Consider the following 27,499-nt stretch of genomic DNA (forward strand, 5'->3'; position numbering starts at 1 on the left):
TTATATATATATATATATATATATATATCCTGTAGTGAAAGCATGTTTCGCTTCTCCTGTAGTCTTTCAAGCTACCAGATTTCAATGCCCAGAAAACTGTAGTTAAGACTATTGGTCTGCCATATGAGGCTGGATATAACAGGATAAGCCATGAAATCTAGAGAACACTTTTTCCAGTTGAATTTGAACGGAGTGCCTCATGGTGGACAGGAACTCTGACTGGTAGTGTACCTTTAGAAAAGGGCCGAGAGAATCTGTCCATGCTTCTTGGCAAATTGGAAGAGGGTCGTGAATCGAAGCTTGAGGTCAGTGGCAAGATACTCCGACTGGGTCCCTGCAGAGAAGGTTGTCGAGATTAAAACGTGATTAGACAGGTTTTGCGTTAATTGCCAAGCACTGATTTCAACCTCTCCCAGTTTGTATTTGGCACAGATAGGCTATGGAAAACAAGATAGTTTTATTTTTTTCAAAATAAGATTACGGTAAACAGAAAATTAAATGACTTGAACCACTATAGAGTAAGGCTATGGAAAACAAGATAGTTTTATTTTTTTCAAAATAAGATTACGGTAAACAGAAAATTAAATGACTTGAACCACTATAGAGTAAAAAGCATTTAGGTCTATTGCTGTCAATAACATGTTCAAAGTATGTGAGTCTTTTCTCATTCTGCTCAGTGGCCAGCATTCTTTTAAGACTGTGGTGAATAAGATTTTCTAACTTACTACCATACAGAATAAATGTAGACACGTTTGACATAAACTGTCAAAATGGAAGCGAGGTAACTGAACGTCTTGGTTGTTGATTGGACAATACAGTGATCCTCATTTTTCGCTGTTAATGGGGGGAGCCCCCCCCCGAAAATCGCTTATTTATATATAATACATATATATGGCAGAAAACACAGACAAGACTGAAAAAGTTTCTGCTCTTGCACCCCTCTTTAAAATAAACTGCAGTATTTTAAGCCAAAAGAACTTGTATTTGATAGAACAATGTCTATATGCTGCAATAGCAGATTCATGGAGCATTAAGCCCCCCTGAACTATTTATAATTTGTCCGTTTCACCCTGGAAACCCCCGTTTACAGACGTCGCGGAAACGCTTTTGCTTCAACCCAGCCATAAAAAGAAGTAACCGTATTTATTATTTGAAATGCTTGTCATATTTAGCTTCGAATCATTAATTGATGTCTAATATTTAGTCGTAAAAAAAAAAAAAAAAAAAAAAAAAAAAAAAAAAAAAAACCTTTAAAAAATTATTCACTCGCATATTTTAAATTCTTATGACATTTTTTTGAATGAAAAAATTGCCGTGTAAAAAAAAAAAAAAGTCACGGATATCGACCTCATAACTATCACTTAACTGTATTTTTTTCATTACTGTCGCATTATATTTTAGATGATAATCGATCCAAACAAATGGGGGGAAAAAAAAAAACAAACATTTAAAAGGGTAAATATATGTAAATGAAGATCTCGACCACTCCTTGATGTCTGCAATTTCTGCATCGCGACCCTTGTTATATTATTGTGTTTCACCCTTAAGATTCCCCAAAAAATCCGGCTGTGGCCATTCACAGCTGTGTCTTGACACTCGGTGATACATGCTACATGGAGTTTTTGGATTGAAAAAAGGTAGGTACAGTACGTGATAATATCTCGTTAAAATCGTCGCGTCTTTAATTATGCTCTTGCCTCCAGTTAGGGTTTTGCTGTTTAAAAAAAATTTAAATTTGTTTTTAAATGCCCTCCTGTTCAAAAAATTTCTTCCCCCAGAAAATTCAGATTTTAAGCTTTCCAAGGATGTATCACATATGCATATAGGACAATTTTGAAATTTGGCCTAATTGGGGGCCTCAGAGCAGAACTTCAAGTCACCTGAGTGTTTTCCGCCATATACATATTTTTTGTGTTCAGGGTATTCAGATTTAACAACTGTAAAATAAGCTTGAAAGAATATTCATATTACCGGCAATTTATCTTATTCTGCTATTAAATAAATACACACACATGTTGATTCATCACACAATGTCTCAGTATTTTTCCAACAAGCTACTTTGCGTGCGAATGTGTGCGTGTTCAAAACAAAGATTTTTCGCTCGCTCAAGAGTGCGACTGCTAACCACAGCCTTGACAGTTTCACAATAGCTAGAACGAGGACCTTGCCGCAACCGAAACTGCTACATTGAACAACAGTGTTGTGTAACTATAATCTGCCCAGCAACAGCTTCTAAATAAAAGGCTGCAGGGGGAACAGCTTGGAGAGAGACTATAGCGAGAGCTTGGCGTGACACGTTGCGCTCTCCTCAGGCTTTCCCCAAACTGCAGTTGGTAAAATTCTACTCTGACTCCATTCTCAGTTATTATTGCCTCTCCTCGGGTCGCTTGCTAAACAGAAGAACTGGTTTAGACCAAACAACAACATAGGAAAAACGATACGAATAAGATATGCCCCCCCCCCCCCCCCCCCCCCAAAAAGTATACAGCAAAATAAAAGCATGTTTATGAAAATACATGTTTAAGTACTACAAATGTAATAATTATTATATAAATTATATACATATATATGTATATGAAAGAAAATGATTTGTACATTTATACATACATATATCTTAACATTAAAAAAAAAAAAAAAATCGCAATGTACTGAGCGTGAAGTAGCGAGGGATCACTGTAATCCAAAAGGTTTAAATGATTCTACATTTTTGGTGCAGGTTTTCCTTATTTATGTCAACTGCGGGAGTCCTATGTTGCCATTCTGGAAGCAAAGGGCTTGATATTAGCAAGTGAGAGAAGTTAGGATGGTGTCAGCTAATGAACACTTCAGAAACGGCACTCTGACACAAATGAGGACTGAAATTGGCATTCCATTGTCTTCAAAGCAATGTTTCTGCCATTCCATAACCAAGTCGGCCAGTTGCCTCTTTTCAAAGTCTTGGATTGTGGTGTATCTAGCTCCTTACGTCTTGCGATATAGTTGTCAGTCTGTACTCCATCAGTAGATCGGTTAGTTTCTGTGTCACCTTCAGTACCAACTGCGCATCGCTCTCATTTTTTATCTGGAACTTATCCTGGAAACACAAAATTTTCAGTTGTATACTAATGTTGAGCAGAGATATGACTGGTATGGCTTAAATCACCTACCAGGTAATGAAGCAGTGGATTTGGATTTGATTCATTAGAATCAAATCTGTCTGGTGGCGATGCCATTGGGCTTCGCCTGCCAAATGGTTTCTCCACTGGCCTATCCATTAACTTGCCTCCCATCTGTATGCCTTTGAACTGTTCAGGAAACCTTCCAGAGTCAAAGCGGTCACGCTGATTATTTGGCCTAAAATCACCTCTGGGCCCATGTGGAAACGGTCCAGGGCTCCGATCTCGAAATTGTGGCTCGGGAGAAAAACGTTCAAAGTTAGAACGCTTGAAATTGGATGGCTCAAAGTCACCCTGAAACGTATCCAGATCCGGGAAACGTTGTTTCGGTGGAAAGGGTTCTGAGTTGGTTTCATCATATTCATCTGTATAATCATCGTAAGGATCTTCATTTGGAGGTAACTCTTCACAAAAAGATTGGTCCTTCAACAATGGAGCTAGGAAACCAGTGTAATGTTTAATCGCACAACATATTTTGGGACAAACTAAGATGCTCAGTAAATATCTCACCAGGTGGTGGTCCATTTGGCCCCATGCCGTTATCTATAAAGGGCAAGGGCTTAGGTACAGCAGTCCCTGGAATCAGACAAAGGGTACTCAAGTGGCATCGAGGATCCAGATAGGAAATATTTTTTATTGAGAAAAGTTAATAGAAAAATAACTTACGGGCTCCTCTGAAAGCAGGTACTCTAAAGGGCTCTTTGATGACCACCTAAATCATTACCAAAGAACCCAGGGGAACACCATAACATGCTAGTCAAGTTACATTGTTTTGTCTTCTCAAATATTTTAAATAGTGAAAAGTCAAAACTGACCTTGACTTGTCCCATCCCTTCAGATTTTGCAACTTCCTCCGTAGCATCTTTAATCCTCTTTCTCACACCAGCGTCTGTGCCAGCATCTTCATTCCTGCTTGGGACTTTGTCAGGGTGGAATGTTTCCTGCAAAAGCCAACAAATGTCTTCAGTAAGGCTGCAACAACCAATTGATTTAATCGATAAAAAAACGATTCATAAATTTGTTGCCAATGAATTTGACTATCAATTTTTTTCCAGCAACTTTCAGCAGTCCCAATTGGGTCCCTTGTTTGTTAGGAAACCAAAATTTGCTTCATTGCTGGTACATGCTTGTTCTGAAGTTCTTTTGCGTTGATGTCCCACATCACAGAGTACAGTGCATTTGAGCCCTTGCGTGAGTGGTTTGCAATTTAATCAAGCGAACAACATACAAATAAAGTAGTACTTAAATGCATAAATGTGCATTTGCTGTGGTTTATTAAATTACTTTTATGGCATGACCTCTTCCTCTTTTTGTCACATTTTTCCTGCAACTTCTGTTTAATCTGGCTGGGAGCCACTTTGCTTTGGCTTCGTCGCCACTAGTACTTGGCCCACCCTCCTAGCTCTCGATCGATTCCACTTGTTGTACAGGAAAACAGCGGGTCATATTTTAAAGAGTAGGAGAGATTGTTATAGGTGAAAAAGTTTCCTCGTGCTAGTGCCAAGGCAAAGGGCACTGATCGGATTTTTTTTTAAATTAATTTATTTTTTACATGGAAAAATATTGTACACATATGTATTATTCAGTCTTTCGGCCAAGTGTTTCCAATATTTGGTTTTGGCAAAGAATTTTACTTTTGGTACAATCCTACCAATAATGTAAAATGGTGCCCCTACTGTTTTGTTCACTAGATTGAAATCAATGACCCTCAAAAATTAATATGTGCCAAAGTTTGTCTTTGGAGTATGGGAAGTAAAGATGTCCGAAAGAAAACTGAAGTTTAAGTCATGCACTGCCATTGATGGTATTGAGAAGTTTTAATGTAAGGGGGTGTGGGATGGATCAAGTAGACAGGAAAAACTTTTACAAACCAAGATACCTAAAAAGCAGGGACATAGTGGGGATAAATAGTCAATATAAACTAAGTGCAATGGGCACTGGGGGGGAGGTTGTGCAGGAGAAAAAGTGACAAAAGTATTGAACTTAACCAGAACAATTGCACATGTATAGATTTAAATAATATTTTATATATACTATGCAGGAAGTAGCAATCTCCAGACGGGTCAGTGCTCAGCGCTTCTGATAATAGTGGGCGTGAAAGATGAATGATGAGGGTGGATACTTGTATATTTGTGCACTATGTCACGTCACAGAGTCAAATCCTAGCATCTGCAGGAGGATTTACCTTCCAAACGCGATTATAATAAAATAAACACTTGGATAACACACTTCAATCAATTTCGATATGAATTTCGTAATATCTTATGCATGAAACATTTCAAAATATTGGAAACTGAGTAGAGTGCCTGTTTAAAAAGCCAAATGACTCACCAAGTATTTGAGGTTGTGTTTCCAGCTTTTCACATGAGCGAACATATCTTGCTGCAGGCGCAATACTGAGCAAAGTTTACACTCGTAATGTGGTGGAACAGTCTTACTGGGGCTGCGGTACTCAAACACATGATGAAGGCCTGAAAACATGTCATTTGGTGAAAACACGATGTGTTTAGTCCAGCGGTCACGAAATATGTCGAAAAAAGCTTCTGCTTACCAACAGCGGTATTTGGAAACCTTCCCAACAGTTTGCCCAGTGATGGTATAGTTACAAAGGTGGTTCCTTTAACATATACTAGAAAAAAAAGTGGTTATTGCAAGTATATTAAATAAATGACTTCCAATACTGCAATAAGATCAAAATCAGTAATAAGAAATTTGTTTACATTGGGTGTCTTATTTGATTGAGATTTTTTTTCTCTGGAGGCGACCAATTTCCATCATCAGGATTCATATAAGAATCAAGCTAACGATAGGCATTAGGTGAGCTACACTCTGAATCCAATTAGCATTATACAAAAAGTTGTTTCAATTAGGTGTACCCTGCCAAATCTAAACCACATGAAAAAAATATTTAAAAAACGGTGAAAACAATTTTGTAATTCCAGGGGATGCGTTTCTTGGAATTATCAAGTCGTTTTAACAGAATGACAATTAAAAATCCAAACTGCTGGATCCTTGGAGAGGTCAGAGGTAGCCACATGGTATTCACCCTGAATGATGACAGAGCAATGCTGCGGGACAACGCAGTGTCACAGACAACTTTTAAATATCCAATCTGTCCTGGTGTCATTACAGCAAAGCAACGCAATAAATATTTATTGCCTCTCATTAATGGGCATGGATATATTGCCCCCTGGTGGATGTATCAATACATATCAGTTCAGCGGTATTATAATTTAATGCGGCCAATGCCACCATAACCTTGTAAGCAAGACGTTACTGTGATTCCTTCATTCATTATACAGTTACGTCTTGCCAACCTCAAGTGTCTAACCACTTTGCGGCCATCTGATGACCAAGCCAAACAAGAGAGCTGCACAAGGGAGCTGCAATATCGAGGAAGCAATATCTGGTTGAATACAATGTCACAGTGCAAGTGGTTCTTACAGATAGATAAATTTCTGAAGTTTTGTCAGAAATGCGGTTAATTTCCTCATTAAATGGACAATATGCGGAACTATCTGCTTGCAATTATAAATTAATCTACACATAATTTTGACCATATTTACAGTGCTGGCCAAATGTATGGGCACCCCTGCAATTGTGTCAGATAATGCTCAATTTCTCTCAGAAAAATGATTGCAATTATATAGTAATATCTTCATTTATTTTGCTTGCAATGAATAAACACAGAAGAGAATGAAAAATAAATAATTATCTTACACAAAACTCCAAAAATGGGCCGGACAAAAGTATTGGCACCCTCAGCCTAATACTTGGTAGCACAACAAAATAACTGAACAACCGCTTCCGGTATCGATCAATGAGTTTCTTATAAAATGCTCTGCTGGAATTTTAGACCAATCTTCTTTGGCCAACTGCTCCAGGTTTCAGATTTGAAGGATGCCTTCTCCAAACTGCCATTTTCAGATCTCTCCACAGGTGTTCTATGAGATACAGGTCTGGACTCATTGCTGGCCACTTTAGAAGTCTCCAGTGCATTCTCTCAAACCATTTTCTAGTGCTTTTTGAAGTGTGTTTTGGGTCATTGTCCTGGTGGAATACACATGACCTCTGAGGGAGACCCAGCTGTCTCACACTGGGCCCTACATTGTGCTGCAAAATTTGTTGGTAGTCTTCAGACTTCATAATGCCATGCACGGTCATGCAGTCCAGTGGTAGAGGAAGCAAAGCAACCCCAAAACATCATGGAACCACCGCCATGTTTGACTGTTGGGACTGTGTTCTTTTCTTTGAAGGCCTCGTTTTTATGTTGATGCCTTTTCCCAAAAAGTTCTACTTTTGTCTCATCTGACCAGAGAACATTCCTCCAAAACATTTTTGGCTTTCTCAGGTAGGTTTTTGGCAAACTCCAGCCTGGCTTTTTAGGTCTCTGGGTCAGAAGTGGGGTCTTCCTGTTTATCCTACCAAAGAGTCCCTTTTCATTCAGGCGCCGACGGATAGTAAGGGTTGACACTGTTGTACCCTTTGACTACAGGACACCTCGACTTTTTTTGAATGTTACTCGAGGATCTTTATCCACCATCTGCACATTCTTTTGTTGGAATCTCTCATCAATTTTTGTTTTTCGTCCACATCTAGTTAAGTTAGTTACAGTGCCATGGGCTTTACATTTATTGATGACACTGCGCACGGTAGACACAGGACCATTCAGGTCTTTGAAGATGGACTTGTAGCCTTGAGATTTCCCATGCTTCCTCACAATTTCGCTTCTCAAGTCCTCAGACAGTTCTTTGGTATTCTTTTTTTTCCCCTCCATGATCAATGTGGTACACACAAGGACACAGGTTGAGTCAACCTTAATCCATTTTAACTGGCTGAAAGTGTGATTTTGTTATTGCCGCCACCTGTTAAGTGCCACAGGTAAGTAACAGGTGCTGTAACGGGGGGGTGGGGGGGCCAAGCAAAATAAATGAATACTAACAAAGCATTTCTTATTGCTATCATTTTCTGGGAGAAACTGAGCATTATCTGACAGAATTGCAGGGGCGCCTTTTAGCGAGCACTGTTTTTGTCAATGATTTAATTGTCATTTAGATTTACTGCAGGTTACATGTTATATATTCAGGCCAAACACAAGTGTGTCTGAGTAACTTGTGTATTTCACTGACATCAAGCTTGCACTGAGAAGGTTACGATCCGAGTTTTTATGTTACTGTCATACTGGCAATTATACAATGCCTGTGTATTTACCAGATTTTTATCCACACCTTATGATATCAATTTACATGCATACTTTTTTCTTTACACTTTAGTGACGCGTAACCTAGTGATAATTGAGCAACTTGAGACAAATAGAAGAATCAAGTTAGCTGATCGGCTGCCACCAACAGCGACTGAACATCTATCGCTGCAAACAGCGCTGAAACATGTTCCAACACTGCCTGCTCTCAGAGTTAATTTGGGCATCTATCAATGAAATAAAAACACAACTTTACGGAATTGTACTGCTCGACCCATACAGTGTGAATCCAGCGTCTCAAACTTTTAATTTTAAATGCTAATTGACATACTTTCTGATAACAAAAAACATTTAACATTCAACATATCCCCAACCCACACTGGTTTGCGACCTATCAATCCAAATCACAATGTTAAATGCTATACTCTAGTCGATATACTTGCTGGAACGAGCAAGCCAATGTGATCATACTGTATACTTTATTGTAAGATGAAGAATCTGGTACAATGATCTGTCAATCTTTCTACATTTGTTTTGGGAAGACTATACAGTGGTATGAAAAAGTATCTGAACCTTTTGGAATTCCTCACATTTCTGCATAAAATCACCATCAAATGTGATCTGATCTTTGTCAAAATCACACAGATGAAAATATAGTGTCTGCTTTAACTAAAACCACCCAAACATTTATAGGTTTTATTTTAATGAGGATAGCGTGCAAACAATGATGGAAGGGGGAAGAAATAAGTGAACCCTCTGCCTAAGGAAACTTATTGAAACCAACTTTTACCAAACAATTTAAGTCAGGTGTGTGCCCAATCACTGATGAGTGGTTTAAAACTGCCCTGCCCACTATGAAACACACACCTGGTAAGAAATGTCTTGATGAGAAGCATTGTCTGATGTGCATCATGGCTCTGTCAAAAGAGCTGTCCGAAGACCTGCGTCAAGGATTGTTGATTTGTGTAAAGCTGGGAAAGGATACAAAACAATCTCCAAGAGTCTGGATGTTAATTGATCGAAAGTCAGAGAAATCTACAAATTGAGAGAGTTTGGTACTGTCGCTTCTTTCCCAATGAGTGGCCGTCCAACAAAGATGACGCCAAGAGTTCAGCGCTGAATACTCAGAGAGGTAAAAAAACATCCTAGAGTGTCTGCTAAAGACTCACAGAAATTACTGGAACAGTCCAATATCTCTAAGAACACATCAACTATATGCAAAACTATGGCCAAGAATGGTGTTCATTGGCGGATTCAACGGAGGAAGCCACTGCTGTACAAAATAAACATTGTTGCTCGTTTAATCGTTTCCTTCTGCTTGGCTTAGGAGGTGCCCTGCTCCACCGGAAAGTTTCCAAGACGTCAGCTTTCAAGGAAATCAACAAATTGACCACGGATCAAATGGCGCGATTAAAGGCCTTGGAAGATCGTGTGGAGGCCCGAACCGAGAACTGGGTCCGTGGACTCACTGTTCGGTTTGAGGACGGGTGGAGAAAAGTGGATACTATCTTGCACCAGGTGAGGGAACTGTCGGGGCAGATGACTGAACTGTCGAGGTAGACTGCGACTAATGGCAATGACTTAAGAGACCAGAGATCTCGCCTACGCCATGAGGAGCGCGAACTTGACTGATGAGTAGGGGTGCACGATATCCATTTTTTGAAACCGATACCGATAACTTCCTGCTCCGCAAAGCCGAAAACCGATAATAAATATATAATTTTTTGAATGTATATTCACCCAAGTTTTTGAACACCTGGAGGTTAAAAAAAAAAAAAAAACTAGTGGTGGATTCAACATAAATTGTTGCCTTTGACCTCACCAGATTTTTCATAATGACATGAACATTATTATGAACAAAACAAAGACAAGAATAGTCTCGACTTCAAATAAAGTGCCAATATTTATTTTTTCAAATAAATATAATTTGAGTCAATCACAATCAATTAGTCAATATAATTGAATATGTGTTTCCTGAATAATGAGCACTGAACTAAAACAGGTATTGTGCTTTGTCATCGAATAAAAATATTTGGTGCTAAAGGAGAGGAGCTTGTTGTGGTCTTGGTCCATGAAACAACTTTCTTAACCTGGGAGACAGGTTAGGACAGCAAGCCTATCAATAACCAAAAGGCCTCTCAATAACTTACTTAACAAACACTGTAAAATGCAAACATTATATAGTAAGGTTCATCACTCATTCCTCATAACAAAAATATGGTAGAGCAAAAGGGATTAATGGCTTTCCTTATAATAATCAATATCAATCTTTTAAACAAAATATGTAATGTGATGGTTCATTTACTTATTTTCCCCCCTTCTCTCATTGTTTGCATACTATCCTCATTAAAATATGAAAACCTATAGATGTTTGGGTGGTTTTAGTTAAAGCAGACACGTTTTTCATCTGTGTGATTTGGACAAGGATCAGATCACATTTGATGATGATTTTATGCAGAAATGTGAGAAATTCCAAAAGGTTCTGATACTTTTTCATACCACTGTACATAACACCCTTTGACAAAGCTCGAACATAAATTACATGCATAATTAATTGGCAGCCTTTGGTGACAGTTGTCATCCAACGTAGTTCTGCCTGAGTCTTAAGCACACATAACCACAAACCACCAGGAGCAGAGTCAAGTGCGCTAACCAGTGGGATAAAAGCCTGGGCAGCTAACCCACAGGCTAGTGCTGCTCTTAATGCTATCGAACAGTGAACATATTCTTTGCACAGTGCGAGCTGGCATAGGTTACACAAATGGTCCCCAACCTTTTTGTCATAGCGGACCTGTAAAGCGATAAAATATTTCTGGTGGACACTCTGGAAGAATGCGCTTTTATGGGAGGGTCGGCCCGACATACACAATGAGTGTATGGGTTTCCTTGCTGCAAGCCGCGCAGTTATCGCTCCTCTTAAAAAAAAAAAAACATTTATGCCTGGCGCACACGAGGTGCCACTGGCGTTGTGCCATCCGCACAGTGTGCTGATAGCTCCTGAAAGCCAATGGCGCCGTTTATCGGACACCAGGCACTGTAGGCACTATGAAAAAAAAAAAAAAAAAAAATTTCTGAAACGCATTCACAGTGTGCTGCCATATTTGTTGTATAAAGAGCGCATGCGCATTGAGTGAGTTGTTGCAGCAGTGTTGACAGATTAGGCGGTTCCCGCCAATCTGATGCCATTGGGGTGGAGGCCATCTTTTGATTTGGCATCCAAACCAGATTCAAAAAGTTAGGAGTAGGGATGTTATGCAAATAGTACTGAGGTACAGCGCACAGTTGACTCATCTCCATATTTCAGCGTCAATTACGCCTCGTGTGTATGGAATCACAGGCATGCCAAAATTAAAATAATGAATTAATATATAAATAAAAAGAGAAATTAATTAGTAAATGAAAATTTTGATTTTGTCATTGAAAAGCACAAACGGAAAAAACAATGGCAATTTTTTTTTCTTTACTTCTATTTTGCTTTTCATTGTCTTTGCAGTTAGCGTTTGCTTTTACCGAAAGGAATGGTCTTTCAATCAAATGAAGTTGGGAGGGGCAGTCCAAACAGGAAAGGGTTAGTTATCAACGCCATCAAATTTGGATGTCTTGGTGACGTAGGCGACCCACGCAGCCTGTCACGTGCGTCTCGAAGCAGTTGTGAGAATGATTTTTCCATATCTCTCCAAATAAATGATGAATCAAAAATTGCACCCAATTCAGATTTTTTTCCGTTGATCCAAGACGTCACTTTTCTATCGACTCTTCCTGTTTGAAAAGCCCCTCCCAATGCCATTTGATTGACCATTTATTAAAAGCAAAGGCAAAAAGGCAATTGAAAAACAGAAAGGCAAAGACTAAGACAAGCGAAATAGAAAAGGCAAGGGAAAAAATTGCCATTGTTTATATCCGTTTGTTTTTCAATGACAAAAAGTCTGACAAAATATACTTTTATATTTTCAAGTATTCATTTATTTCTCTTTAAATTTATATATTCTTTTTTTTTGTCGTTTTTTCTTTTCATTTTAGCACTACAGTGATTTCATACGTGTGAGGAGTTTAAAACGGAAATTATTTCTCTTGCAAACCGGTACCAAGTGGCTCGCTGACCGGTGGTTGGGGACCACTGCTTTACACGCAACACCTTTCAGCAGCTATTTGTATATTGGTCTCTCTTGAACAGTAGCATTGAGTGGTACACAAAAGGCCTGACAGCTGAGCGAATCAGTGAGTGGTGGACAGGCAGCCACCCATGAACATAAAGCAGAGACAACATTGTCTCAAGCTTTACTTTTCTCAGCAAAGGCAGTGTACCATCTATGGAAGACTTACCGATGTCAGCAGGGTACTGGGGGCGGTACTTGCCCTGTCAAGGGGAGGGAATAAGTCCACATGAAGGAGAGAAACACAGACGTATTAGTGACATTGTGACACTTAGCTGTGGGCAGAAGTCCTCGTTACGTGATCTCAAGACGTCTCTGCATCACTAGTGTCATTGTGACAGGTGTACTGATTTCAATGTGAATTCTCAGTATGTGCCATGGGTATCAGGTGAACACAAATATTTCATGAGTAGCCAGGCTAGGGGCCACAAAAGAAATATGACTTTCACTCAGTTTAGCTTGAATGGATACCGCCAGTTCAATAGAGTTTGTCCTCCTTTGGCGCGCCTACTCGAGGTGGCTTTAGAAGAGAGGTAAGAGTCCACCATGTACTGGGCGCCAGTCAATAAATGGGTAAATTAAACCAGACTTACCTGGAGAAAACCCACACTACCATGTAGAGAAGATACAAACTGCATTGCTGGATGAGTGAAGATTTAAACTTGAGTGAAATGTTCCAACCATCAGGCACATGTGCTGCCTTGTTTGGGATGCCTATATCCATCTCTCCCCCAAGCAGTGTCATCTAGCTTCTCCAGGGGGATGCGGAGGCATTCCAAGGCCAGCCGTGAGACATGGTCTCCCAGGTGTGTCCTGGGTTAACCCATTTCAGTGGGACGTGCCCGTAACACTGAACCAGAGAGGCGCCAAGGTGCTGATTCTCATCTCAACCACCTCACATTCGCCTGTGAACCTCTCCAGTGAGATTTGAAGAACCACACCATCTGCTAATAGCAGAAATGCAATACAGAGGGTACGTAATCAGCCTCCCTCAACACCTTGAATGCACATAGATCAGCGGTCTCAAACCGACTCCACAAAGGGCCGCAGTGGGTCCTGGTTTTTGTTCCAACAGATCCAGCACAAACAGTTCAACCAATGAGGTTTCTACTAACATAAGCAGCACCTGATTGCAATCAACTGATTACACTTGTAAGAAACCAGATTGGTGAAAAGGTATTTGTCTCGTTTGGTTGGAATGAAATCCAGTACCCCCTGCGGCCCTTTGAGGACCGGTTTGAGACCACTGACATAGATGATCTGTCCAAAAAGTTTTTGAACAGAATCAGGAACAAGGGAGAAACCTTCCAGACCCTCACTTGGGGGTTAAAAAACAAACAAAAAAAAAAAAAAACAAAAAAAAAAAACAAGACTTACTGCCAACAGTGGGGATCAGCGTCTGACACCAGTCGTACAAGGAGTGAACAGTTTGTTATAGAGCAGGGGTCGGGAACCTATGGCTTGTGAGCCAGATCTGGCTTTTTTGACGGCCTTATCTGGCTTGCAGACAAATCTTTAATTGTTAAAAAAAGAAAAAAAAAAAAAAAAAGAAAAAAGAAAAAAGTTTTGTTAGACTTCTTTGCGCTGCCACCAGCGGCCCCTTTCAAAATGACCGGCATTGTCAATTTAAAGCAGAAGAGGAGTGGGCGTAAGAGGAAAGAGAGACAGGTGTAGAGAGTTGCGCAGGAGCGCTGTGTTCAGTGGCTGGGTGTCCCCCACTGATTTTTGTCTGTGGTAATTAAGTCTCTGATAAAAAGCCATCCGACACGTCTATGTGTTTTTATACACTACGCCACTTACCGAAGGATGAACCGGACGTAAGAAGGACAACAAACGACCCACAGAAATCTACTACAGTTCGGAGTTCAGAGCACCGCATTACTGAATATTGCAGATTGGTAACAGCGCATTGCGAGAGATGGCCACGGCCACTGGCGACTAGAAAGCCGGTTCGCAGTCATTTTAGTGGGAAAGTGGCAAACATACGTGTCGTTGTGTCTATTTAACCATCCATCAATCGCATTGGCGACGCAGATGAGGTAGAGACACTGTTCCAGTGGGTTTGCCGTATTTTGCCGCCGGAAATAGCGGCCAATGTGTGCATTGCGTGAGATGAGGAACTTCCCTCATTTTCAGTTTTGTTTTCCGCATTGTCACTTGACAGCTAACTTTAGAAACCCTTATGAGAAGATGGCAAAAAGAAAAAAAAGACGAAGAGTATCATACATATCAGCAGGACAAAAGGACAGCAGTTTTTCTCTCTCGCTTTGGATGAGCCAACAGACATATGCAACTTATCCTAGTTCAGCGTGATTGTGAGGTTTAGACTTTGAAAGGGACATCAAGATGGGAGGATCCATTCAAGTCCTTCACTGAGTTCGCAAAAGAAAAAAATCTACCGTTGGATAAACTTTTTTCGTGAACATGAAAAGAGAATCATCCTAAGTTTCTCAACGCCTGCATTAAACCTTAACACCACCAAGTATCAACCAGACTACAAAGCCATCAGCAAAACTAGCAGCATCAGAAGTCGCAATAATGGTAAGAAATACTCGTCATTGATTAGCAACTGCATAACAATGTTATTGAAAATAATTTAGAGACTTATTGTACTTTAAAAGTGTTGAAATTACATAAAATGCACACATTACTAGTATTTTTAGTTTTGAACATATTGTATGGCTCTCACATAATTACGTTTAAAAATATGTGGTGCTCATGGCTCTCTCAGCCAAAAAGGTTCCCGACCCCTGTTATAGAGGCTTTGTAACACCATACTCGTGTAGTGCCCCCCACAGGACACGTTAAGGGACACGGTCGAATGCCTTCTCCAAGTCCACATAACACATGTAGAGTGGTTGGGCAAACTCCCAGACCCCCTCGAGTACACTACTGAGGGTTTAGAGCTGGTTGCAGGTTTTCGTCACCAGGATGAAAACCAGACTGATCCTCCTGAATCCGACTCCCTGACTGATCCCCCTTTCTAGTGCTTGTGAATAGACCTTACCGGAGGCTATGATGTGTGTTCCCTCTGTAATTGAAACACACCCTCTGATTCCCCTTCTTAAAAAAAGGGGATCACCACCCCAGTCTGCAAATCCGGAGACACTGTCCCTGATGCCCATGATATTACACGGCCTGTCAACCCAAACAGCATCCAGTGCCTTTAGAAATGCCAGGCAGATTTAATCCACCACCAAGATGGTTTTTAACCACCTCAGTGACTTTTGCCCTATAGATAGGCGAGCCCAAGGGCTCTACTTCATCATGGGAAAGGGTGCCATAGAGTTGAGTTCTTTGAAGTATTTGGGCCACTGATTCACAACATCTCCAATCTAGGTCAGCAGAACACATCTCAACTTTGCAGTGTTGATGGTGCAATGCGTTACCCTTCTGGAGAAGCCGGATGGTGTACCAGAATTTCTTCGAAACCGTTTGGAAGTTATATTCCACGGCCTCATCGAACTCATCACATGCCCGGGTTTATGCCTCATTGACCACCAGAGCTACTGTATTATATTAATACAATCTTGACTTCATTAAATAAAATACACTTGCGATCTTCTAAACGTCAAGAAATAATGTCCGATGTTCATCACACACCTGATGGAGTGTTCAATGTCTAGCTTCAGCTTAAGAAGCCATGTTTTGCAGTTTTGGTAAAAATATGTGACTGAATACCTACCTTGCCGTACTTCAAATTTGCTTTCCATAGGGGCCCTTGGTTCGGTTTGAAGTTGTCCTTAAACCGGTTTCCTGATGTGTTGAAAGCCATTTCTTCGTTTGTTCACTGCTAAGCACGAAGCCCCAGACACAATAAGCGTTAAACAAAGAGAGAACATTGTACAACGGTAGTCATCTTAGGGTTGAACCTCGTTACATTACATCTCATCTCTACATATCATTACATCAATTTATAAAGAAAATCGTTTTCTTTATACGTTAAGCTTTGATTTGGGCCGAGACACGCCATTTTGGAAGGCCACATACATTATTCGGTAAAACAACTATTTTTCAAAGACACCAAATAGCTATAAAACATGGCTGTAGCTTGTAATACAAAACGTACCTGGAGCAATAAAGGTAATGCTAGTCGTCGATTCAAATAAATGTATATGCAGACCTGTGAGACCAGTGTGGCGTAGCAAAATCCGCAGCTCAAACGGCGTTTCAGTTTAATGGACAGGACAAGAGTAAGACCGGTTTTGTGCCTGTTTATAAAATATTGCCGATTAAAACCGAATTAATTAAGTACCCCCCCCCCCCAAAAAAAAGATTACACAAAAAAATCAACAACAAAAAATATTCTTCTATCAGTCCAAAAACCAAGCTAAATTGATTAAAATGCATTAATTTGTAAAAGGCATTCACGAGGACGACTATGTACTATGTTGGCGCTGAATACCTTTGTGAGCCGTTAGGTTTCCCCCCCCCAAAATACTTTAGTGAATTTACCCTAGTGACGGGATCTGTCGTTCACTTGAGTAAACGAATCCATTCCGGTTCGTTCAGTAAAACGATTCGTTCAAACGAATCGTTCAACGAATCGTTCGCCCCCCTCATCTCCCTCCCCACCCAAATGAATCGTTCGGTTAGTGAACGGGAAGTGACGTTACCGAACGAATCACCAAAGACCGCTTCGCAGTATAACTGAACGGGAAGTGACATTGCTTGGTCCCTCCCTCTCTTGCACATTGACCACTCGTCGTAGTTTCAGAAATGAGTGACAGGCGATATCATTCTGCTCTCAGAGACAGCCTCGTCTCCCTCCCGCTGCTGCAAAAGCGAGGGAGGACTTCCGCGTCGTCTGTCCTAGTTCTATGGGCTCAAAGTCATGGCTCGTGCTTGCATTTCGAATTAGGACACGGTTAAACATTTTCCTTTTGAGGGGGAAGTCGGGGTTTGGGGTCGGGGGCGCACGGACTTTCTTTAGCATGATCTTGCTCACATATACAATGCTGCTGCTAACAGCCAACGCGGCATGCTTGCTGTCACGAAAATAAAAATAAATCGAAAGTTTAATTTCTAATTATGGAACGGCCAACACATCATATTAACCTCTCGCTCTGTTGTATTTTTGTTTTTTATTATTAAGATGATCGTTTTGAATTTTTGCACTGGTATTAATAAATAAAATAATCCGGTCAGCTCCCCTGTCGTCCCCGCATCTCAGATCGTCAAATGCTGACGAGAAATAATTGTTTGCTTTATGATTTCGCCTTTCTACTCTTATTAGTCTGTTAAGAAAAATGTAGACATATTGCGACATCTCCCGTGTCCGCGCGCTTTGTTTTTGGGGCGCTTGAGTAGCACATGATGGACGGATTGACATAATTTGTCAAACCAACCGACACCCTCTGACACGAAAAAAAAAAAAAACACTCGGAAAAAATTGACATGTATATACAGTTTCATTGCAAATCAGTATTATGGTGATCATACTAAATATTTTTTTTCTGTGCACATATGAGGTACATATCGCTGCCATGAAGCCTCCATATAGTGACAGTTCTCTGCCCGCTTCACTGCCGTCACGCGACCGCAGCTCAGGTTTTGCTTGCCTCGTAGCTACGTGTGTTTTAAATTACTGTAAATTTGATAGTATATCGTCATAGGCACAGTCCCGAGTCTGTTGAGAAAAGTAGAACACTAAACCATGCTCGCTAGATTTGTGAGGTGTTTTTGTCTTTTTGAGCAGCATTTGATAGGCTCCACGTTAACAAATATGTGACAAAGTCGTTTCCTTTCATTTTATGACTCGTTCACCGCATAGTCATTACTGGAAAGTCAAGTTAGCAGCAAGCTAGGTCAGGAACCGGAGGACCGAATCACTGAACGGGAAGTGACAAAACTCAGTCTTTCCCCCCTGCCTGCACGCTGGCTGCTTATTGGCCACACGTGGAAATGAGTGACATACGCCATGATTCTGTTTCCGCTCCCTCCCCTGCCCGCGATGAGGCTGGCGTCTGATTGGTCGTGTGCGATGTCAGAAGACGCTGCCGCTTGCTCAACGCCCTCCCACGCAGCGAACAAGCGCCACCAACTTCATAGAACGAATCAGTGCAGATGGTGATTAGTTCGGTCTCGTTCACCCAAACAATTCGTTCAAAAAGAACGAATCGTTCGCGACCGATACAACACTAATTTACCCGCGAATCAGCCATACAAATCCTCTAATTTGAGCATTAAAACACGTTTTAGTGTAATCTGTAATAGTGAGAAAAGAGAGTTTGTTCCCTTCCACCGTTTAGTTCCTAAGCACCACCGCCGGGTGGCGGCTATCTTAAAACGAAACGTACCTTAAGTTTAACTGCGTTGAACACGAGACAAAGCCAAAATATTGATTTATAGAGAAATCATACAACGTTATCTGCCTTAACCCGTGTTTAGATATCAAGGAGCCACTCCATAATTTAAAGAGGTGCAGCCTATTCCTCTAGCTTGGGTAAATTTCTAAATATACTCCGTGGTGGAATGACGCGCATGTTAGCTTGCAAATGCTAATTTTTGATGCAGAAAAAAGTGTTGCATGTCTGATGGGCATTCACATCCATAATCTGATTGTGATGACCAATGTATCGTGAACCATGGTGACTATGTTTCGTGTATTTCAATGTACTCTTCAATATATTTTCTACATTAACCTTTAGACCCAGTGCAACGTTTGCTAAAATGAAATCCAAGAAGAAGAAGAGACAAGATGACTTCCAAAAGGTGAAGTTAAAAGTGGGAAAGAAGAAGCCGAGAGCAGATAATGCCACCAATACAAACTTTCGCACCAAGGGAATATATCTCACCGAACAGCTGAAGAGAGACACCAGTGGTCCCACCACAAACAGGCAGCTTGGCATCAATGTAAGTGTCTTACAATCGGGTCTTCTCAATCTTTTTGGGTCGTCTTATCAGTAGACATCATAATCTAATGCCTACAACTACAGTTTGCCTTAAAAACACTAATTTATATTTGATTTTTATTCTTTATGAATATACTGGTCCTTCTCAAAAAATTATATTGTGATAAAGTTCTTTATTTTCTGTAATGTACTGATAAACATTTGACTTTCATATATTTTAGATTAATTACACACAACTGAAGTAGTTCAAGCCTTTTATTGTTTTAATATTGATGATTTTGGCAAAAAAAAAAAGTCAAGAAAAACCAAAAATCCCTATCTCAAAAAAATTGCATATCATGAAAAGGTACGCTAAAGAAGCTACTAACCTAATCATCTGAATCAAGGAATTTACTCAAAACCCCGGTGAAAGATTCCTGAGGCTTTTAAAAACTCCCAGCCTGGTTCATTACTCAAAACCGCAATCATGGGCAAGACTGCCGACCTGACTGCTGTCCAGAAGGCCATCATTGACACCCTCAAGCAAGAGGCTAAGACACAGAATTTTTTTTTTGAGCGAATCGGCTGGTTCTAGAGTGCTGTATTAAGGCACCTCAGTGGGAAGTCTGTGGGAAGGAAAAAGTGTGGCAGGAAACGCTGCAATACCAGAAGAGGTGACCGCACCCTGAGAAAGATTGTGGAGAAGGGCCGATTCCAGACCTTGGGGGACCTGCAGAAACGGTGGACTGAGTCTGGAGTAGAAAAATCCAGAGCCACCGTGCATAGGCGTGTGCTGGAAATGGGCTACAGGTGCCGCATTCCCCAGGCCAAGCCACTTTTGAACCCAAAACAGCGGCAGAAGCCCCTGACCTGGGCTACAGAGAAGCAGCACTGGACTGTTGCTCAGTGGTCCAAAGTACTTTTTTCAGATTAAAGCAAATTTTGCATGTCATTAAGAAATCAAAGTGCCAGAGTTTGGAGGAAGACTGGGGAGAAAAAAATGCCAAAATGCTAGCCTGGTACTACAGACTCACTGCTGTTCCAGCTATTAAGTCTGGCCACCATTAAGCAGATAAAATTTCCAGGGCGGAGCAAGCCACAGCAAACAGACAGCGGAGTGGACCAATCAGTGACTGGTGGGATGGGGGCCTTGCGCGCGGACGTAAACATACGAGGAGAGCGGCGTTTATTCAACATGGCTAGCGCGAGACAGACTGTTGTCAATGACTTGTGTCGATGTGTTTTTGGTCATTTAAAACTGATTTTACTGTGGATTAGAACATATTCTCGGCTCTCCTGTTCGCCATCTGTGTTGTTGTGGGGACGACTTCCGACGCGGAAGAGTGACGTTGCTCGTTAAGAACACGTCACGCAAATAAACGAATCTGATTTGTCGATTGATTTTGTAATTGCTCGAGAGGCCGTTAATGTGCTGGGTCCCAGACAATACTCTCAGTGTTTGGAAAAACACAGGGAGAACAGTCTGGCTGTGCCAGGCAACCAACATGCCTTAAGTCCAGTGTCAAGTACCCACAGTCAGTGATGGTCTGGGGTGCCATGTCAGCTGCTGGTGTTGGTCTACTGTGTTTTATCAAGGGCAGGGTCAATGCACCTAGCTATCAGGAGATTTTGGAGCACTTCATGCTCCAAAATCCATCTGCTGAAAAGCTTTATGAAGATGAAGATTTCATTTTTCAGCACGACCTGGCACCCGCTCACAGTGCCAAAACCACTGGTAAATGGTTTACTGACCATGGCATTGCTGTGCTCAATGGGCCTGCCAACTCTCCTGACCTGAACCCCATAGAAAATCTGTGGGATATTGTGAAGAGGAAGTTTAGAGACACCAGACCCAACACTGTGGATGATCTTAAGGCCGCTATCGAAGCATCCTGGGCCTCCATAACACCTCAGCAGTGCCACAGGCTGATTGCCTCCATGCCATGCCGCATTGAAGCAGTCATTTCTGCAAAAGGATTCCCGACCAAGTATTGAGTGCATAGCTGATATAATTAATTAAAGGTTGACTTTTTTTTGTATTAAAAAACACTTTTTTTGTATTGGTCGGATGAAATATTCCAATTTTTTTTGGTCTTTTTTTTTTCCTCGACTTTTTTGCCAAAATCATCAATATTAAAACAATAAAAGGCTTGAACTACTTCAGTTGTGTGTGATGAATCTAAAATATATGAAAGTATAATGTTTACCACTACATTACAGAAAATAATGAACTTATCACAATATGCTAATTTTTTGAGAAGGACTAGTATACCCGGAGCTATAAAGTAGTGCAACATGTTTTGACAGTAATTTTGTGTGTCTTCATCTTCTCTTTCCCAGGACTTGTTGTCGCAGCTCCATCATTACAATGCTAATGTGAAGCACAGTGCCTTGCTGGGTTTAAAGGAGCTACTGTCGACGAATCCTTCTCTTTTAGAACAGCATTTGTCACGTTTGTTGTCAGAAGTGGCTGCTGTGTTCACAGACAAGGATGCCAATGTTCGTGTGACAGCCACTCGAGTGCTCAGGTTGGGGGGAAAGGAAGAATCATTGTGCTATTATTATCCACACAACTAACAGTGGCTTAAACTGATTACAGGTATATTGCCCAGTCTGTACCTGCGGAACGAGTGGCTCCATTTTTTCCCCTCCTCAGTGCCCACCTATGTTGCGCCATGACTCACATTGAGTTGAGCATTCAAGAAGATGCCATGAAGGTCCTGGATGTGCTGCTGGAGCACTACCCCCAGCTGCTTGCCGCACGGCCCGCCGTGCTCCTCACCAACTTCCTGGAATTAATCTCTCACAGACAGAACGGAGCTAAAAAAGAGCCGGAGGGCAAGGGACGTACATGGGCTCTTTCTGTCAACCCTAGGAGGACCGTGACCAGCCAACAGTGGCGCCTCTCAGTGCTGCTCAGGTAATCCTTAAATGGACAGATGACACTTCTATCATGTGTTTCCCAGCGAAAATAATCGTATTTATTAGTTAGTAAACACAGAATTTCATTTTGTTGACGTGTATTTGTGGAGAAAAACGTAAATAAAGTACAGTATTTCCATTAAGTGGGCACTCTAGATGGGGCAGACATTTTATTAATGTCGCTACTATTTTAGCTAATCAAATGTGGAGTCCTAGATTGCTCACCCTTCTTTGTGACTTCAGTAATACCCAATGGCCCATGCACCTTGTGTTTGAATTTAAATGTTTATGTGCTATTTTCATACTTAAATACTTTGAGCAGTCTTTCACATGAAGGTCATTTTTTATACTAGGTGTTGTCTGTCACTGTAGTCATTCACTGTCATGCATTTTCATAGCTGCCAACCACTGATTGTGAGCTACATTTCAGAGCATTTTTTTTTAACCAATTGTCAAGCCTCACGGCATCTTGAAATGGGAGCTAAGTACGCAATGTTGGACAGTAGCTGTGATGATGAGAAAAAAAATTCAATGTATGTCTGGCCTGTCTTTGATGCCCTCTAGGGGTCATTGATGTATCTGTCAGTTTGGGGCATGACAAAATAATGGGAACACTAAAATTTTTGGCATCCTAATTATTGAACGTAATTGTTAAAGAACTGCATGAGGAACATTCTAATGAAGTTGAGCATCTTGTATGGCCGGCACAATCCCCAGACCCCAACATAATTGAGCATTTATGGTCAATTTTAGAGATTCAATTAAGACATCGATTTCCACCGCCATTGTCTCTAAAAGAGTTAGAGCATATTCTAAGCGAAGAATGTCTTAAAATTGCTTCGGAAATAATTCACAAATTGTATTAATACCTCGGAGAATTGAGGCTGTAATTGCTGCAAAAGGCGGACCTACACCATATTAAATTAGTTTTTGTTGATTTTTTAAGGTGTTTCCATTATTTTGTCCAACACCTGTACATCTCTGATGGGCACTTTGAGTCGATGGGCATGTGCGTGACTGCTGGCCATTTTGAGCTGGGGCTAAATATAAGTCTGATCAACAAACAGGCCTAATCATAGCCATGTTAATACATTTTGTTATGAACCAAACTCTTTGTAAATCTGTCAAGAATTCAGTGAGTTAAGAGTGTTTTTGTTGAGAAAATCACCCACCGTTTTTCTGCTGAAATACTCTACCAGAGAGTTCCCTCGGTGCAAGATGGCTGCCAGTTACTTCAGCTGCCGACTCAGCTTTTTGACATCCGGCCTTGAATATATGTAATATCTATGAGGAGCTCCTTTACATCAACGCAAACAATAAAATGACTGTTCCATCTTTAGTTGTTTTGACTTTTAGGGCATATTTTGCAAGAAAACATGTGGTTGAACTCCCAATTCCAATGGCAATTTAGGAGTTTTCTGGTTTGGAACATCCCTGCTCAATGTCTTGACTGTAAACTTTGAAACTGTCACTTGTGTTTTTTAGACTTGGACGCTTTCTTCAAGCAGTAGTTGAGGAAAGACCAGTAGAAGAAGGTGGCATATCAGTGCCATCTGACGGAGTGTTTGGTTCAAGTGGCAAGAGCAGGATTACACCTTTGATTATCACCTGGGAAGAGCTCATGAACAGTAAGACTGGAGTTAAAGTGTATGAGCACTCTGGGAGCAAACCAAGTCCTCACTCAACATTTAAGCTCCGGTATGATCGCATGTCTTGAAAACCTGTCAGTTGACTGTGTAATCAGGATTTACAACACATTCATTGTGTGTTGTTTTTATAGACCAGATTCAGATCACCCAGGTGAAGCATGTGAAGGTTTAGACTCTGCAGAGGCTGTGCAAAGCTTTGCGTCCACACTGGTTCCACTTTTGCTGGAGGTGTGGGTGGAGGCCAGCACCAGCGACTCTCCCTGGAACAACTCTGATGCTGGTCACCTGGTGAGCCCAGATGCCATGTCAGTAATGTTCCAGGTGTTATCCATTCTTCAATTGCTCCGAAAACTGGCACCACGGCCGGAGCACCAAGATGCACTGGTGAGAGAAGCAAAGCATAAATTCTGTGGAATGATGACAATTTAATCAGGAGTTTTTTTTGTTGTTGTTTTTTTTTACTTTCCAGGATGCTTGGTTTCGCAAAGAATATTTGGGAGATTTTAAGCAGCACTTCTTGAAAAACTTTCCCTACAGTCTTCATGATATAGCCAAAACCAAAAAGAGAGTTAATAATAAGAGGTAAATGTTTTTTGTTTTTCTTGAAATCACTGTTATTGTTGTCATACAGTACATGATGATTAAGAGAGTTTTAATACTCATTAAACTCATTAACATGTACCATAAGATGTATATAAATTTAACACATTATGACTGCATATCTTATATTCGAGTCACTTCACTTGACTGTCTTTCCCGCAGGGGCAAGCAGACTGCAGCTGTCCCCGATGTGACCGTGGATCCTCTGGCTCTAAACATCACACTTTGCCAGGTGATGGTGTCTCTGAGTCAGAGGCAGGGAATCGACCGAGAGGTGGATGGAGACTGGCTGACGCCCCTGAGGACGTTCGTGCGAGACACGCTCAGTGGCGAAGTGAAACTCAGCTACAGGCAGCTGCACATGCTTCTTGGCACTGTGTGGAAAATGGTGCTCACACAAAAAAGCAAAAGTGAGCCTTGACCACACACCCGCACGAATAAACTTGATTTAAAAACTACATGCTTTTTGAATGATTATAGATAGAATCTGATGACTAATGTGTGAACAAGATGAAATCTAGTTATAGTAATGTTCCTATCCTATGTGTTTTGTTGCAGTAGTGACAGAAGACCTATTGGCAGCAGTGTACTCACATTATCAACAGAGAAACCTGACTCTGCAGACCAGATCTCTTCTGCTGTCTTTCTACAGCAAGATCTACTTGCAGGAGCAGGGGCATTCACACATCACCAGGTAAGCACAAATACTACTCATAGGATTTAAATATTGGATATGCCTCAATTATACAGCAGACGCTCACACAGCTCAAACAAATGGATGAATGTAAAAATTGACTTGTCGTATCTCTCTCTGAAGGAGCAAAGTGCTTTGTCGCTGGCTGGCATATCTTCCTGTGCAGTTGTCACAACTGGGCTACCGCAATCCTGCTCTGTCCGCACTGCTCATCCAGTCCATCCAGGCTGCTGCTTCTCGAGGGAACAAAGACCTGCTCAGCAGTCTACAAGCGCACGCCTGCAATCTTTACGGTACTTAGATGGGGGAAAAAAAAAAAATCCACCCAATTTCTGTAGTTTATGTTAAGGTCCTTTGCCTTGGTGGTTAATCTGTAGCCTATCCCGACTGACTTCCTACAGACATATGGGCAAACATTTACATTCACTTTAGGGCTGTCAAATTTATCGCGTTAACGGGCGGTAATTAGGCCTGTCGCGATAACAAATTTTAGTGTGCGATAATTTATTAATAAATTATTGCGATAAGCAATATTATTGCGCCCCCCCCCCCCCAATTTTTTTTTAAACCAATTTACAATAACACAGTGAGAATACAGTATATATTAATAGATCAAGTACACCCATTTAAACGCGATAAGAAATCACAACAACAAAAAATAGACCATGCCTCTTAAGTAAAAGACAACAATATTAATTACCGCACAGAAACACAGAATAAATGTTTTTCAAGAAAAAAAAAATACAATTGCAGTTATTAACTTAAGCATTTAGCCAAATGAAAACTGTCCCCCTCATTGCTTTTGCAATGGTGTTCCATAGGGATGCAACGATACAGTTAAGTCACTGGTCGGTACGATTTTCGATAAGGGGGACACGATTTTCGATCTGATTCAATACATTTAATGCTCTGGGAAAAAAAAAAACTATTTTATTTTATTCTTTTTTGCAAATGAGCAAAAATTAAATTGCCACCATATAAACATGCATTTTAGTGCATAATATCTATGTTTACTTCTTACTGATCTGAAGAAATTTAGTATAAAAGTGCTGACAACAATCTTTACTGTTTGTAAAGTGAAGCACACTGTTGAATGCTACAGCTCTCTTAGCAGCTAGGTTTACTACATGAGCACGACATCCTATTTGTGGTCCGAATCCATCTGTGTCACGTACTGAATTAACAATATTTGCAGCATTATCTATAGTCACTGGTATGGATTGATTTGGCCTTCTTAACTTCCATTCAGTCATGGCGGTTTATAATTCATCGATGTAGTATATGGACTACGTGTCCCATAATCACTCTGGGCTCACGTAGCCAATGGCATGGGACGTAGCACATCTAGTTTCCTATTTCATGATATCTAGTGTGCGCGCATTAAAAAAATTAGCAAACGCCACAGAAGTCACATCTGCTCATTACAGCACAACACCAGCATATGACAATCGACTTTCATAAACAGGACGAGTTTGAAGCACAGCGCTCTTAACTTGCCGCTCAAATATCCGGTGTTGTGCCGAAAAATAGCCGCCCTGCGTGAAATGTCACCCCTGACGGGAGCGCCCACACGTCAACAACACCGGCTCGCCGGAGATGGTCCGCAGTCAATCCGGAGCACTGACGCGGCCGGTATACATTGAACAATAGGATATAATGGGACGATTGGCTCCTGTGCTATTTTTTGCCGGACCTGGAACGAAGATGCATTTTGCTCAGTTGGTAACAAGGAATCCGAATTTTTAACAGCACGTCTGCCGCACGCGAGGCGATAAATCGCAGCGGAAAAATTACCGCCTTCATTTTTATTTATCGTGCGATAAATGGAATTATTGCATATTGCGACAGGCTGAGCGGTAATTAATTTTTTAAATTAATCACATTAAAATATTTGACACAATTAACGCATGGACGGAATTACCTGTTCATGCGTTGCCCCAAACAGTTTACGATGACGCCGTTTTAGCACATTGAGACCGAAAAGGCAGAGAAATGCAAGTGGACACAGACACAGACAAATTTTGCAACTCATCAAAAAACGCAACTATGCGGTTCTGCGCATGCGTGTAACATTAAAAATGGCCGCAAATGCAGCGATTCCAAAGTAAACACGACAAACTTTCTTTAAAGAAAGGAATATTAACTTATGTTTGATCGTAGATGGATATGTAGAAAAGTTCTCCTCCGACCCATCCTGCCATGTTAGCATGTTAAGCATTAATTAACAAGCCCGCTTCACAAAGATGCGATATTGGAAATTGTAGCAGGGTTTTCAGTGTTCTCGTAGCGCTG

The 27,499-nt window shown here is 40.9% G+C and overlaps 2 protein-coding genes across 10 annotated transcripts in view; one reads left to right on the forward strand and one right to left on the reverse strand.

Moving 5' to 3' along the window:
- si:ch211-197h24.6 (uncharacterized) overlaps positions 1 to 16,736 on the reverse strand; it is a 19,076-nt gene extending 2,340 nt beyond the window's left edge. Inside the window, exons 1-11 of one of the 8 annotated variants that reach the window (XM_057835511.1) lie at positions 16,579 to 16,736; positions 16,195 to 16,299; positions 12,679 to 12,712; positions 5,707 to 5,784; positions 5,487 to 5,626; positions 3,971 to 4,096; positions 3,822 to 3,867; positions 3,666 to 3,731; positions 3,147 to 3,592; positions 2,966 to 3,073; positions 232 to 334 (exon numbers count right to left, since the gene is read on the reverse strand). In XM_057835511.1, the coding sequence (XP_057691494.1) occupies positions 232 to 334; positions 2,966 to 3,073; positions 3,147 to 3,592; positions 3,666 to 3,731; positions 3,822 to 3,867; positions 3,971 to 4,096; positions 5,487 to 5,626; positions 5,707 to 5,784; positions 12,679 to 12,712; positions 16,195 to 16,284 (1,237 nt within the window). In that variant the 5' untranslated portion in view covers positions 16,285 to 16,299; positions 16,579 to 16,736. Of the gene's footprint in view, positions 1 to 231; positions 335 to 2,965; positions 3,074 to 3,146; positions 3,593 to 3,665; positions 3,732 to 3,821; positions 3,868 to 3,970; positions 4,097 to 5,486; positions 5,627 to 5,706; positions 5,785 to 12,678; positions 12,713 to 16,194; positions 16,303 to 16,578 lie in introns of all 8 variants that reach the window. The other 7 variants (XM_057835509.1, XM_057835510.1, XM_057835512.1 and 4 more) reach the window with 7 other exon arrangements.
- Positions 16,737 to 18,571: 1,835 nt separating this feature from the next.
- Positions 18,572 to 27,499, forward strand: part of tex10 (testis expressed 10) — a 36,051-nt gene continuing 27,123 nt past the window's right edge. The window contains exons 1-10 of one of the 2 annotated variants that reach the window (XM_057835502.1): positions 18,572 to 18,930; positions 19,160 to 19,364; positions 21,683 to 21,870; positions 21,942 to 22,262; positions 23,750 to 23,962; positions 24,045 to 24,297; positions 24,383 to 24,495; positions 24,676 to 24,923; positions 25,072 to 25,207; positions 25,331 to 25,500. In XM_057835502.1, coding sequence (XP_057691485.1) covers positions 19,182 to 19,364; positions 21,683 to 21,870; positions 21,942 to 22,262; positions 23,750 to 23,962; positions 24,045 to 24,297; positions 24,383 to 24,495; positions 24,676 to 24,923; positions 25,072 to 25,207; positions 25,331 to 25,500 — 1,825 coding nt within the window. In that variant the 5' untranslated portion in view covers positions 18,572 to 18,930; positions 19,160 to 19,181. Of the gene's footprint in view, positions 18,955 to 19,159; positions 19,365 to 21,682; positions 21,871 to 21,941; positions 22,263 to 23,749; positions 23,963 to 24,044; positions 24,298 to 24,382; positions 24,496 to 24,675; positions 24,924 to 25,071; positions 25,208 to 25,330; positions 25,501 to 27,499 lie in introns of both variants that reach the window. The other variant, XM_057835501.1, reaches the window with a different exon arrangement.

Source organism: Corythoichthys intestinalis, chromosome 4 (assembly GCF_030265065.1).
Source record: "Corythoichthys intestinalis isolate RoL2023-P3 chromosome 4, ASM3026506v1, whole genome shotgun sequence".
In the NCBI taxonomy this organism is placed as follows: Eukaryota; Metazoa; Chordata; class Actinopteri; order Syngnathiformes; family Syngnathidae; genus Corythoichthys; species Corythoichthys intestinalis.